Source organism: Meles meles, chromosome X, assembly GCF_922984935.1.
Source record: "Meles meles chromosome X, mMelMel3.1 paternal haplotype, whole genome shotgun sequence".
Taxonomy (NCBI): domain Eukaryota; kingdom Metazoa; phylum Chordata; class Mammalia; order Carnivora; family Mustelidae; genus Meles; species Meles meles.
The window spans coordinates 15,668,060-15,682,926 of NC_060087.1; the positions used below are offsets into that span (position 1 = coordinate 15,668,060).

The 14,867-nt window shown below is 50.1% G+C and overlaps 1 protein-coding gene across 7 annotated transcripts in view; it reads right to left on the bottom strand.

The window, feature by feature from the left end:
• Positions 1-344: 344 nt before the first annotated feature.
• SH3KBP1 (SH3 domain containing kinase binding protein 1) overlaps positions 345-14,867 on the bottom strand; it is a 341,474-nt gene continuing 326,951 nt past the window's right edge. For 2 of the 7 annotated variants that reach the window (XM_045995812.1, XM_045995811.1), the window contains 5 exons: positions 13,616-13,725; positions 10,121-10,249; positions 5,701-5,972; positions 2,608-2,671; positions 346-1,582 (listed from right to left, as the gene is read on the bottom strand). In XM_045995812.1, the coding sequence (XP_045851768.1) occupies positions 1,541-1,582; positions 2,608-2,671; positions 5,701-5,972; positions 10,121-10,249; positions 13,616-13,725 (617 nt within the window). In that variant the 3' untranslated portion in view covers positions 346-1,540. Of the gene's footprint in view, positions 1,583-2,607; positions 2,672-5,700; positions 5,973-10,120; positions 10,250-13,615; positions 13,726-14,867 lie in introns of all 7 variants that reach the window. The other 5 variants (XM_045995818.1, XM_045995814.1, XM_045995813.1 and 2 more) reach the window with 4 other exon arrangements.

Consider the following 14,867-nt stretch of genomic DNA (forward strand, 5'->3'; position numbering starts at 1 on the left):
TTTTTGTGGTTGTGCAAATCCATTAATATTTAGTACTTTCACTCTAAAACTCAGGAAATAGACAAAGCAGCTTTTGAGAAACACATAAAATATCATCGGGGCCCTGATGGGACCATCCCCACCCCCCAATCCCCCAGCAATCTTGCAATACAGTATGCCCCCTTGTTTTCAGCTAAGGATGAGGAAACAGTTACATAGGCTAAGCCTGAGCTGTTCATTTGCTACAGAGATAGAGCGGACAGGCAAACACCAGTTTCCCTGGGACGGAAAAAGCAATTCCATTAATGCAGGAAAAAGCCAATGGCTACACTTCAACAGGAGCTCCCCACCCCCCCCAACCCACCATTCTCTTGGACCTGAGGAAGGGGTTACAAGAGAACAAGGCAAATGACATTATGTGAGTACAGTTTAAACAAGAGCACACACGGATAACCCAGTGCAGGAAATAACACAACTTCCCCCCCTTGTTTTCATTGCATTTTACGTTTATTTATTTTTGCTTTCATAATGCATATTCTGTTCACGCAAAAGGTGCAAAAGACAGGAAGCAGGGGTTTAACTTGGCTGATGAAAAATCAAGCAGGGGAGACATTTCTAGTTCCACGAACAACCTACAACTAGGAGAACTTAAACGTCACAGCGGGTACCACAGAGCGCGCCCAACTTCACAGCTGTCTCCTCTTGGGACCTTTGGCTAGGTGAGAGAAGCTTTGAAGACAGTAGCCTCTAGTGGACTTTGAGAAGTGGCTTTAAAAAAAAAAGGTTTTTTTTTCTTGTATTTTTGTGTTTTTGTGGTTTTTTTTGTTTGTTTTGTTTTTTTGGTTTTTTTGTTTTGTTTTGTTTTGTTTTTGAATCATGGTAGCTGCATCACAAAAGCTCCAATCAAGAGGGTGGTAAAAAGAAGGCACAGATCATTGCAAATACCAGGTTTTCTCTTTCTCTTTTTTGTAAATATACCATCATATATAAGCTAAAATTCATCTCAGGGTGGCGGGCTTGGCTGGCTGGGGAAGGGACGGGTCGGACCTACAATTGCATATGTAATAGAATCCTAGAGGGCACACAAAGCGAGGCAGCTTCCTGCCCGAAGCAAAAGGATGGGACACTCGCTCTGGACTATGTGTGATACAGACACTGGGAGAATCTGTGACAAAACACGATTAAAAAAATCATAAAATTATAAAGCTTGTAAACGAATAATCTGAAATTACATTTTATTAATGGAAAATATCATCAAAATAGTACCACTATGGACTAAACTGCCTGAGTTTTCATTTCGCACGAGATCTCACAGTAAAAAAGCCTTTAGCACAATTTGCTCTAAGTCACAGCCAGTGCCACGCCCAGGATTATTCCGTGGGGAGGGGTCTCCTCTTAGATGGAATTCGTGTTGTGCTATCAAGACTTCTGTGCTAACCTTTCAAACAGGGACACATGGAGGCAAACCTTTAATCTTTTGGCACAAGGTTATTTTGGCTGGGGCGGAAAATTTGAGTCTCGGACTCGGGATGAATAATGTGACATTTCATGTATCAAGTATTCATTTTGATTGAAGAGTTTTCTTTATGTCATTAACTTCCATCTATAAAGGAAAAACAAGAGCCGGACAAAAGCATAATGAATTCGCTGGATCGAGAGAAGCTGAAAGCTGATCAACCTGGTCGAATGAAAGAAAAGAATCAACTTCACACTTTTCAAGGTGGAATGGGTGAAGTGACATCTGAACGACGAGAGGACAACAAGGCCGGAAGTGACAGACACCTAAAGAATGGGCACGCAGACGCGAGGCGCTAGGAAGTGGTCGCTGTGTGCCTTCTCAGGCTCCCAGTGACCAAAATTTGTTGGAAGCAGCAAGAATTCCAGGGTCCAGGCCAGAGGGCAGAGCGGGCTGTCCCGATGTGCTGGGCCACCTAGCGGTGTTGGAAGGCAGCTCTGGTGGGGCCCAGGGGGGTGTTTATCGGCACCCCCCAAGTGACGAGAAGTGGTTACCTATCCTTTCTCTAAGCAGCAGCATGGGTCCCAAGCAGCACCAGGGACACCAGCTGGACGAAAGCTCGAAGTCTGCCTTCGGCCTTCTGCAACCCCCTCATATTCTCTGCAGGTACGCAACTCTCTGCACATTCTCATTTGGTAAGGGCTGAGTTGGCTTAGGGGATGGCGGGGATGGGGCTCAGATGCCCTGGCAGGACCGACGTGGCTCTTGGTGAGAAGTACAGAAAAGCGAGTGCCGAGTGTGGACAGCTGTGGTCCTTGGAGTTCCAATGACAGAAGCCAGCTGGCAACAGGCCCCCCCCCCCAGCACCGCACCCTCTGGCAGTTACTGTAATGTGACCTTTGGAAATTGGAGGGAACTTTCCACAGAGGAGACGTTTCAGATAAATTCCAAATGAGAAACCCCACTGGGGGCACATGGATTCATGCCTCCCTTCCCCCAAGACTTCCTGGATCGCAGGCGAGGGTGCGAAGTGAGCCTACACAGTTCTAAGAAAATGGCCACAGGAAGTGCATAAGAGAAGGGACAGTCATCTACTTTCAAAATGAAGCCCTGAGGCGGCCACCACGCCTGACTGGCCTTCTCTCGAGGCAGCCAGACCCCAAGGTACCCACCTGCAATCGAAGACGGATTTTCTTCTCTTCATCCAGCTCTGACAGTAACTGCTTAATCTCTCGTCTGAAAGGCAAACGGCCATGAAATTAAACACGAGCCCCGACTCTGGCAGTAAGACTAAGACGTCTCTTACCACCACCAAATCCATCTGAGCATTTTACAGCGAACACATGGACACAACATTGTGTTCTTTCTTTGCATTGTTACTGCTTGGCATTTACTGCAGACAGAAAGGCTCGCTATTATTTCTGGGCTCCCCAAATATGTGGCCATCAAACAGGAGGTCTGGAATGATCTTTGAGATCCATTAGTCTAAGCTTCTCCTAAAGGGAGAAGACGGGGAAGGTGATTCCAGAGAGGTGGCTTGCCTTGTCCAACGGCTAGACTCCAGGATCCAGGCTCCGGTTCTGTTCCCCTCCCTCTTGCTGGCCCTTTGTTATAGAATCACTGGTCTTTAGATGCATTTACATAATAATTTTCACTGCAGACATTTTTGTCATCCCAGGTATGTCTTACTTTCACAGAGTTTTAAATTTATTAAAGGTTACTGGTAAGTTTTCAGGGATTCTCACAAAATCTTACACAGAGTAACACCTGAAATCTCGGAGTTAAAAGAGCTCAACTAACCACATGGTAATGACGTCACTGAGAAAGCAGACATGAGTTAGGGTACACAGTCTAATGCCCTTTACAACATTAAATAATGAAGAGGAACGAAGTCCGTCATCTTGCAGACTCAGCACTCTACTTAGGATACTGCAACCGTCGCCACTCTGGCCAGAGAACGGTATTGCATTTTAGGGTAGCAGATACTCCATTTTACGTGCACATTTTTACAAACTGGGTTGGAAAATCAAAAAAAAATGAGGACTGCAGAGAGAGTATACTAACTAAGGTATAAGTTATATTGCATTTGCTCCCTTCAGATGAGCCCCATGACGGTCCCTGTATGTGGCTCAGCATCCAGGCCCTGCTGCCAATGATGCACCGGGATGCTACCGGGTTGTTACTTGTTACCGTATTTACTCAAGCCCACGCCATGCACCTCTATGTCAGCAGGCACTACTTAGAGCTCAGGAGAGAGGTAGCTGAGATCCGAAGCAGATGGCGTGATTCCAGGAAGACTACGGCAGGTCGGAGGAGTTAGCTGGGGAAGCCAATGCAAAGAATGTCACGAAGTCTTGAACTGGTGAAAGAGGGCCTGAGCCTGGGAGAAGGAAGGAAGACCGGGGTGGGGGGGTGGGGGGGGGAATTGCTGGAGAAGAGCCAAGGCGGGAGCAGGGAGGTGAGGAGCAGCACACGTGGGGAGGAGGGGGTCAGTAGGGACTTGCGCTGAAGGCTGAGAGGGAAGGGACACTTAGAGCTAGGGAGCTAGGGCCGGAGGTTTTAGGGACCCAGTGGCCCTGGGCAGGACGACTGTGAGAGGCAGGCATGGGGCAGGGGATTCTCTGACATGTCGACTCAAGAAGACATGGGCTGGGGAGGGACGGTCATGGGCAAATATGCCTGGGCTTCCCAGTGGGGAAGCAATGGCGGGTCTTTATTCTGAGGCAGGCACAGGCCATTTCTGATGTGGCCAGTCCCTCTCAGAGGACCGAAAGGGCTAAAGCCCTGGATCTGGGCCGGTCTGACCCCAACGATGGTCCTCTTCAGGAAGCTGAAGAACCAGTGCTCTGGGATGTCCTGGGGTCAGGGGGTCACTGTCTAGGCAGGAGACACACGCCACCTGGATGTGGCTGGGGCCCATGGTTCCCCAAACCTGTAACCCGCAGATTCAGAGAAGAGCTGGGGACTTTCAGGAGTGACAGGCAGCCTGGCTGACCATGAGAGAGCCTTTCTAACTCCATCCAGCTGATTCTGCATAGTTTTTCAATGGGCACCTTCCAGATGGGAGGTAAGGCCAGGGGGCCCCAATTTCATTCGGCCCCTCCCAGCTGGAGTGGAGCAGAACCCAAACAGAGCCACAGTGCTCCAAGTGAATTCCTTATAACCCTTGTCCTAGGGTGCTCTAGAGAAAAAGGAATGTTCCAGAAAAATAGCATACATTATCCTCTCCACCTTTCCGGTGTGCAGTGAAGGCTCAGAGCTGTCCTTTTGGAGAAGAAATCAATTATGTGTAACCCAATACTCCCCAAAGTATCTGGCCACAAGACACATCAGGGCCTCTAGCTCCATGCAGAGCGGCAGGTGTCCATCGCCCGGGGACCTCCCCCTCCAGGAGGCCAGGAGCCGGGGCTGCTCTGTGTGCCTGAGCCCCTACCTGGCCTGTTCCGTTCGCTGCATGGCTCTGCTCTTGGCAACCCTAGATCATTTTTCAAAATTCTGTTCAGGAAACACCCGCATAGATGCCTCCCCATCTAACTCCTCTAAGAAAGAGCTAACTGATCCCTAAACTCTGAGCCTCAGTTTACTCAGGTAAGAACTGCCCGACTTCTAACCCTTTTACTGTTTTTTGTCACCGCATGCGGTATCCTGGGTAACAGTTACATGTGCTATTTATTTTTGCCTTCAACTCTTTCTCGTCGCCAGAGTGCTTCCCGAGGACCAGCGATGCGGAGAGCGTGTGTAGACACGCATGGAGAGAGCCCTGAGTCTCATGGGGAGAACATTTTGCTGGGAGTAAAGTCTTGGGTTTAAAGAATCCCCGCATCTCTCACACCCATTCCAGGCCCTCAATGCAAGCCAATCACTTCGTCAGACAGCGAGCTGAAGAAATGGCAATTTTGCTGGTGCTGGAGGAAACGCGGGCCGTTGGGCTAATCAGGAAGTGGTAGAAACGCATACTGTATCTTATGGGGATTTAAAGATCGTTCTTTTTAGCAGCCTGCTGGGTGCATTAGTCCTGGTAAGTGACTCTGCTGTCCGCCGCACAGCCAGCCCGTGCCCTCCCTGCGTGCCGCAGATCCGGTCACACAAGGAGCTGAGGGACACGAAGCCTCTCAGGTTCAAACCCACCTCACCCCTGCTGCCGCCACCCTGGGGGAGCAGGCCGCCCACTCGGGCGGGTGGGAGACCCAGGCTTGCAGAATGTGGCCCCGGCCCAGCGGGCAGCAACTTGGGAGGTGGACGAAGAAGGGGCCCCAGACACTCACTTCTGCTGGTCCTTCATGGTCTCGATGATGCTCCTCAGCTCGCGGACCTGCGTCCTTAGCTCCTCCACGGCCGCTTGACTGCCGGCCGCGGGCTCCATCTTTGGTTTTCCTTCCGAGCCAAACAGAGACGGGGAGTTGGCTCTGTGTCCGGCTGTTCCCAAAGAGGACGACAGGGGGGCGGAGGTCGCCGAGGACAGAGGGGCTGGCCCACCACCGCCACCTGCAGCCATGCTCCCTGGCTTGGGCGGCAGGGACGCTTTGTTGTCGGACACCTGCGATGAGGGAAGGCGGAGAGGATTTAGGCTGGGGATCCGCGTTCAGTCAAGTCCCCGTCTACATCCCCGCGCCCGTCTCCTGAAACACACCTGTCACTCACCCCTTCACCCACAAGCCCCCGAGGGCCTACTTGGCACAGGCATTCCCCCTTCAAGAGCCTCCCCCTGTGTGTTTTTTAAATTCGACCACCCACCTGGACAGGTAGTTCCTAACTGGTTTAACGTACGAGTCTGGAGGCCCACCTGCTTGCTAGGCTCTGCAAACTCTGAAGTGAGCAAAACATCTTCCTAGCTCCCGAGAGCTCAGAACACAGTGAGGACCGGACAGACCAGCCGACCCACTGCAGATGCGGGGGGCGGTCTGCACACAGGGAGGTCAGCACGGAGACATGAAGCACACACAATGGACCAACTAGCCCAGAGGGAAGGCGCCGGGGAGCTGCTGAGAGCCCCATCCTGGAGGAGGAGGACCGGGAGGCGGCCAGAAGAGGAAGGGCGATTGGAGAGGACGGTTCTAGGAGGGAGGGAATGAGGCACATGTATGGCAAGTGGTCGCTCGGCAGCTGGGACGGCACGAGAGACGGGGTGCAGGCTGGGGAGGTAGAGTGGGCCGTGCAAAGGGGTAAAAACATCCTGCACAAAGCTCACAATGACTCTGGCTACAGAAAGGCCTAAAGGTGGGCACGCCTGGAGGCCGAGGGAATTCCTGGGAGATTCTCATCCAAGGAAAGCCAGGAATGGTGGGCGCGTGACAGACAGCGGCCAAGGGCAGAGAGCAAAAACAGCTCTGAGAGCTGCGGCGAAGGCAGGCTCATCCCACCGAGAGACACAGTGCCTGGCCTCGGGGAGCCGACCCCTGGCAGAGGGGGACGTGGGGCTGGACAGGCTGCAGGGCCAGGGGCGGGGACGGAGGAAGCAGGCTGGGGGGTTGTACCTTTCTCGGCCCAGAAGACAATTTCACTTTTGACATTCTGAGTTTCAGGAGCCTGAGGGATAGCCAAGGGGACACGTCCAGGGGGCAGAGCCAAGGAATGAACAAGTGAGCTGGGCCAGAGAGATCACCTGAGGAAGCGGTGCCAGGGGGTGAGTAACACAGGATCGGGGGAGAAGAGGCCCAGTGATGGGACCTGCGGACTTGGCGAATTGAATGCGTTGGGAAGAGAAGGGACAGACGTCAGACGTCGGGGACCAGGACAAAGAGCGCTGACCAGAAGAGGGGCAGGGCTTACGGAAGTCCCCTGAGAGATTTTCAGAAGAGAAAAAAGGGTTGGATAAGCGGGTCAAGGGCGTTGAGAGGAAAACAGGGCTTGGGGGGGGGGTCTTTGGTGCCACAAGGGAGACTGAGGCCTAATCACGGTAGGTCAGTACCTGAAGAGGCGGAGAGAGGCGTGGCCTGCAAGTTTAGAACTCTCTTTCCAGAAAGCTGGCTGAAGACGGAAGATGGGAGAAAGAGAAAGCATTCACGGAGAAACCTCAGGAGGAGACGGAATCATGCAAGGGTTCTGTTTGCTTTCAAAGACGGGGGAGACGCTGAGCTGGACGATATCCTCATGGAAATAAGACCAAGGCAGGGCCAAGCTGGAGACAGAGGAGACAGGTCGGGGAGGCCTGATAGAAAAGTGTCTTGCCCCAGGAGGAGGCTGAGAGGACACAGGAAGTAGGACAGTAACGGGCCGGAGGGAAGAGGGGCATGGGGCAGCCCAGGGGAGGAGGCGGCAGCAAGAGAAGGTGAGATCCTGAGACCTAGGGCAGGGCAGTAGGAGGGCAAGCAGCACGGGATGCTGGGAGGCGAGGGGCTGAGTGATGGGGAAGTTGAGGCTGGTGGTGAAGCTTGCCAATACAGCTGGGACTCGTCCAGCAGCAGGTGCCCAGGGCAAGAGCCAAGAAGGGGCTGGCTGGCATGATGCGGAGGGAGAGTGAGGATTCCGGCTGTGCTAGAGGGAGAGACTGGGCAGAGTGAGCCAGAAGCAGATGGGCCATCATTCCCAGCCTCTCTGCCCGCCTTTTCTCTGCCAAGTTACCATTGAGGAAAAGCGCTTTCTGCTGCCAGGGACAGCGATCCGCCATCCCGTGCTTATTGCTGTAGGAGTTGTAGTAAGAGGGAAGAGGGGCTGACATTTATGGAGCGCTGGTCACGTGCCGGACGTCGGCTAAACGACTGAAACAGGGCTCGGCTGGCATACACTTTTGAGAGCAGGAAAGCGCGGCTTAGGGACGTGGTGGAGAAATTCCCCAAGTCCACGGCTAATAACTGGCAGGACTGGGCTTCAGTCCCCTCCCCTGCCGACTGGACGCTGGAGCCCCGTACCGCGACGGTGGCTGCCTGAGCGCGACGATTCATGCTCTCCTGCCATTCTTTTGTTTCTTTCCTATTCCGGGGTTCACACTTTCCCCCACTTTGCACTCTTCATCTCCCCCTGTGCCTCTTCCAACCTACCAACGTCCTCACGGACTGACTTCCAGGCAACTCTTCCATCGAAGCGTCTTTCAGCATTTCCTACCTCACTCTCTGTCCCAGCCCACTGCAGCTGACGAGGACTTCTGCAAGTCCTCACACAGTATTGGCCACTATACACCCTGCCCGAATTCGTTCAGGTGGAATTTATAGTAAGCGATAAACAACATGCCAACTCCCAGGAAGGGAACCGGGCTGGTGCAACGGAACTGAGAATCTGAAACCTGCAAAGCCACTGCCCACCAGTAGATGTCACTACAGAGACACCCCGGGGCCGGCAGAGAGCCGCAACTCTAGGTATACCCTTCATCAGGTATACCTCTTTCATCAGAAAGAGCAGCGCTAATTCCAATTTCTGCAAATGGAACCCTTTCGTGAAGGAAAAATGCTTCAATTTTGTGAATAACTACCACTGATGTGTTTTCTAGGATCACAGTTTGGTGTACCAGACCGGTTTTAAAGAAAATTCAGACGTGTAATTTCTTAAATGTGCGAGAAGGAAAATCCTACATACCCTGTAATTTCTGTGTGTTAATTCCTGGTTCAAGCGTCTTTAAAAAAGGACTGCAATTTTCTGCTGTTAGGCAGAAAGAAGTTGCTAATGTGTATAGAAAATAATTCCAATTGACTGGGTTCTCTTAGCACCAGAAAATGCATTCCGAGGATGCACGGGACGAATATTAGGTATCTTTCAGAAGTCCCGGGCAGGTGCTACCCGCTGCCTTCTTTGTTTTTTCACCAGCCGGTAATTTAAAATAGCTATACCTTTCCCTGGGCACGCAATGAAATGAAAACGTTTTTAGACTCTAAATTGATCATAATAAATGAATCCAAAGCTGCTTTTCTTTGCGGGACTCCCATTAGTCCGTCAGAGTCGTGTGCTGCTGCCAAGCATACTCTGTGACATCATCAGTTTTGAACACAAAAGCCAAGATGTGCGGGCAGGGTACACAGCACTCAATGTACGCAGTGCATTCTTTCTCCACACCTCTAGGCCCTGCAAGTTGCTTCGGCTGTGGTGGCGGCGGTGGTGACATGTTACAGTGTATGTTTATGTGTGGCTGCTGGTATGAAGAGATCAAACCACAAGAGAAAACATGGAAAATCAACCACTCAACCTGTATCTCAGAGATTCTGCCCAGCTTCAGGGACTTTGTAACATGCCTCTGGGATTTTGATGACTAAAGTACTAACTGTTACTGAAGAGTGACAAAAACTTGCATTGTCTGTTGCACTGGACTCCTTGTGCCCCCTCAATTCATGCGTGGAAACCCTAACCCCCCGTTGTGATGGTATTAGGAGGTGGGGCCTTTGGGAGGTGATTAGGTCATAAGGGTGCAGCCCTCACGAACGGAATTAGTGCCCTTAAAAAAGAGACCTCAGTTAGCTCCCTCTCCCTCTTCCTACCACGTGAGGACACAACGAGAAGTTGGTGGTCTGCGACCCCAAAGAAGAGTCCTCACCAGAACCTACCACACTGGCACTCTCATCTGGGACTTCCAGCCTCCAGAAACGTGACAAAGAAATTTCTGTTGTCTCTAAGCCTCCCCATCTATGACTGTGTTAGAGCAGCCCGAACGGCCTAAGCCATCTGTTGATCCTTGTCAGGTCTGTAACTCGTCATCAGAGCACACCCGAAAAGGCTGGGGTCCGTGCTGTCTGGACACCCTTGCCTTGGCTGGTCACTCACTTGGGATATGGTAACAGTCTTTGAAGTTTTCTTTGATGCTTCCACTCCTCTGTGTGCAAGCGAAACGTGTTCCTCTTTATCTTCTTCGGGACTTGGGGAGTCAAAGATATCAGGGCTTGAAAGGGAGGACTGGATAAAGCCAAAAGAAAATGCTTTTGTCAGAATTACACCTTAGCTGACAGAGCTTTTGTTAACATAATGCTGTATGCTTTTCAAAGCACTCGCCACTTCTATTTTGTCTCCTTATTATAACCTTGAGAGGCAGAAAGGGTGCTATTATCTGTGCGCTAGAGGTAGCGGCAGAACTGGGACTAAGAAGTGAGATTTCCTCCAGCAGGGATCTTGGCACCGATGCCTGTCGGGCATTTCAGCTGCCCGGGCCTGCGTCACCTAGCCTTTCTGCTCCCTCCGTCCTTCAGAGCCTCCCTTCTTTCTGTAAACACTTGCTAAGCGCTGAGCGGTGCTAAACTTAGGTGACACGCTGGACACGGTCCCAGCTCTCACAAGGCTGACAGTGCAGTGGGGAGGGACACGCAGGGCAAGAGGAGGCTACCTCTGACCTGTCTCTCCTCCATTCCCTCTGGATCCTTTTCCAGGACCACGAAATCTGAGGCAGAGCAAAGTGCCTGCAAAAACTTGTCAGAGAGGAACCGTTCCAGGGGGCCCGAGGTCACAGGCCTGCGGGCCAGTGAGCAGCATTTCTGCACTCCAGGGCACAGCTCTGCCTGCCCGATGGCCGGCTCACCTCTAACTGGGGGACTTATGGCTAAATCTCCACCCTCATGGGCACAGAATGGCAGCATCTTTTGGTAGAATATGGGGACAATACTCCTACCCTTCCTGCCTCACTGTGAAGATCAAAAAGCTGGATGAATGTGAACCAGTCAGTGGAGTTCACTTGGAAGTAAATGATTATTGTGCTAGAATTTCGCTATTTTAGCAAAAAGCAAATGAAAGTGAAGAGTTTCCGAGGCAAGGGATTTTTTTTTTTAAATGAAGAGTCATCCAGAAATCTCTTTGGGTGAGCTCGCATTTAGCCGCACGTCTGTGCCGTCTACCCTGGTGCTGGGAAAATCATCGTATCTAGAATCATCACTGGCGTCATTACAGAAAAATCATGCCCACATGGCCCCATGTTTATTTTCTTCTGTTCATCCTACTTTCTAAGGCAGGAAACTAATATATCTAGGGATTTGTAAGCAAAGTCTTAGAATTAAAAGGTCTTATTTGTTTATCTTTGTTTTATCTGAAAATCCAATTACCTAGAATAATACCCCCAACTAAGCTTTCTTATTACTCTAAGCTTAACTGCTTAACCACATTGCAGTGCCTGTACCCCTTCACTCGGAGATTTTATTCAAAAAGCCAGTTTCCTTCTGTGTAACCTACAGTTCATGAGCTGCCAATCAAATCTCGCTCTTTGAATTCAATAAACGTAAAGAAACTCAGACTAGGGTGAGAGGTCCCAGGCTGGCTAATCCTGACCGGTGTATCTGCGCAGTCATTCCTTCCAATGGCCTGGTAGGAACATGTCCATATCCAGGATCCCACTTTGCTATGAAAAACCTATGGGTGCTACGTAGAGGAAGAGCCAATACGAATTTGAAATGTCCATCCACATGGGGAAGGATGGGGACAAAGGGAAGGGAGTAATTATATGTCTGTAAAGCACAAATGTATCCTGTTATTTTAAGTCTACACATGAAATTGTTGCACTATAGAATGCCAAAATCGGAGTCACGGCACCATAAGCTTCCTAAGGGCAGGGACCTTGTATGTCTCACTCTCAGTCACAGCCTTTGTACCTGGCTCAGAGCTGAGTCCACACGTCATAAATGCCTATAAATTTTTGTTGAAAAAGTGAGTGAAAAAAGGTACAGGTTAAAAGCGAGTGAAGATGAGGTGCCTTTACCCGGTCCCCCAGATATACCCGAACCCCAAGGCATGGGATGTATGAACCAAGGATGGGGTGGCGGGTGGTAAACTGACTTCCTCTGTATTTAATTCCAGATGCGTCTAGACCTTTCAAAGTTGGGAAGAATTTGGAGGAAAAAAACAAAACAGAAGGTTTTATAGAGAAGATGTGGGAGATAGGATCAAACCGTTAGAGACACTAGGAGGCAATTAAATAGGTTGTGTGTGTGTGAGGCATGTCGGGGAGGGTGCCGGGAGAGGAAAGATGGTAGTAACACAGGACCCTATATGAAGAGTAAAAAAATAAGCCACTTTGTCAAGCCTTTCTTCCAGAAAGGTATCAACACACGGTTAGGGTGGTTTCCTACCAAGAGGAAAAACTGCATGATTCACACCCCACCGCCAAACTCAACAGATAGGAGAGAAGAGGTTCAAAGGAAGTGGCATTCTCTTTCTTCTAAATGCGGCCCTCTGCGGTGGGATCGGTGACGAGGCGAAAGGAGGAAGTGTTCTGGAAAACCTGCAAAAGGTTAAGTCCTTAGTGTATCTGGGTGAATGAAGATCATAGGACCTTAGACCTGCATTCCCAGCAAGGACAAGACAATGTGATATGGGGGAGGGGGGGAGAGAGAGAGAGAGAGAGAGAGATCACTCGTGGATGCATCAAGTTTTTTTTCAATGACATTCCCTTCATTGTTTATAATGAAGAAGTGGAAGCAATAGTGCACTGACCAGATAAACTCTCATATATCCACAGGCTGGAACACTAGGCAGCCATGAAATGTGACATCATGGAAAATGGACAATGACTGGGGAGAAAGTGCAGAATATAAGGGGGGGAGCATGTACTATGTACCCCATGTGGAAGAAATAATGTTATATACATACAAAGAGAATTTTAAATAAAATACAGATACACAGCAAGTGGTTAACAGTTCTTAGCTCTGGAAAGCAGGATTACAGGTAACTTACTTCCTTCTTCTTGCGTTTCACTGTTGAAATTTGGTACAACAAATATGTTACAGGTTTCCAGTGAGGAAAGAAGTTATTCAAAATGAGCCAAACAAAAACCTTCTTCTGTGGGTTATCTGGAGCACTCTGATTGGTTTCACCTACATGACGAGGTACCTCGTATGTGTACAATCTCCTAAAAGTGTGCGGGGGGTTCCGTGGAGGGGTGCCAATAATGGCGCTTCGAGAGAAAAAAGCTTGGCCATTGTCAAGCACCTGTATAGTGGCAGCTTATTCTGTAGCAAAGTTTCGTTTATAGACCAAACAAACCTCGTTCTCCTCTCCCACCATAAAACCAATTTCATTTCAGGTTCAAATAATCAGTCTGGAAGGAGAAAGAAGGAAAGTGGGACTAGGCAGTGCCCACCTCACTGGCACATGTGCAAAGAACAAAGAGAAAGAAATACTGTTTGATTCCAGAAGACTCTCCAATCACTCTTGGTCAGCAGTCTATCTCATGACCTCCCTCTCCTGGCTCGTCCTCGTATCAGCCACTGGCGGCAGCGTCCTTGGCTGGCGTCTCTAAGCTGACCTGCTCTCCAGCAGTAGGAGGAGTGAGGAGTCACTTACGGAGGTGAGGGACTGGGACGGAGGCCGCCTCCCCGTGGCTTTTGGTCTGCTTGTGGTTGGGTGACTGAGTTTCTCAGTAGATGATACCACAGAGTCAAAACCTTCTAAGTCTAAAACAAAAGTAAAACAGAATTTTATGAGAAAAAAATCGGAGTGAGGAAAGGTTCTTAGAACAGGCCACGAGCACCTTTTCCTTAATACTCATCCTTTATATCTGGATTGTGTCATCATCGATGAAGGCGATTTCCATCCTCTGGTCATCCAATGAATGAGGTAGGTCTTTTAAAAGCTTCAGAAAGAGGGGGTAAGGGAGGCATCCCCGTTCCTCCACAAACGCAAGTTCATTTTGCTAGATAAAACATTCTTGTCATCCCGACACGAAAAGCAGTTATCACAAGGTACAATACCCATGCGCAAACGAATGCTGATCATTGATTCCGAAAGAGGAGAGAGGACAGCTTCCTGCTCCCGTTGTAAACCACAGCCCGGCCATCCCCCTAATCATAGACAACGAACTCCCTGGAGGTGGGGAGCAAGCTTCAACCTCTCCAACTAACTCCCGGGGCCCGGCACCATTCTGCTTCGAGAGGCATCACTCAATGGAGACGTGATCTTCGGTCATCAGTGAGCTCATTCATTCACGCCATTATGGCTGAGCAGCTACTCTGGCTACACACGGGACCAGGTACCCAGGCTACACCAGTGAGCATGGCAGAAAGCACCCTGCCCTCCGGGAGCCTCCATCTCTGTGACATAGGTCTCAGAGGAATATAGAATCATTCAGCCAGATGACAACCACACCTCGCACGTGTCCAGGAGGAAGGCCTCTGCCTTTATTGTCCCATCCATTCTCTTCGACAAATACTTAGGTTAAGGGGTCACCTCCTTTTATCTAGTTCTGGAGGCTTACAAATCAGCATGGGTGTGTGTATGGGATGCACAAAGGAATGGCTGGCAGAAAAGGGTTGACACTGAGACCCGTTATCACTTGTGATGGGGGCAAGGCCAACTCTGGCTGACAAGTAAATCATGTTTCATAAACCATGCCAGGCACTGCCTTCCCAAACTATTTCCCATCCTCCTGTTAATGGAGCCCCAGTTTTGTTTCTGGAACCATGTTTAGTCTAAGCCAGTGATAGCCATCCTGCTCCTCTTTGCCTGTGATTGGTCTAGAGGTGGACAAAATTCCCCATTATATACTTCATCGGCTGTCCCAAGTCATCATCTGATATTAATATCTCCCCACTTAATT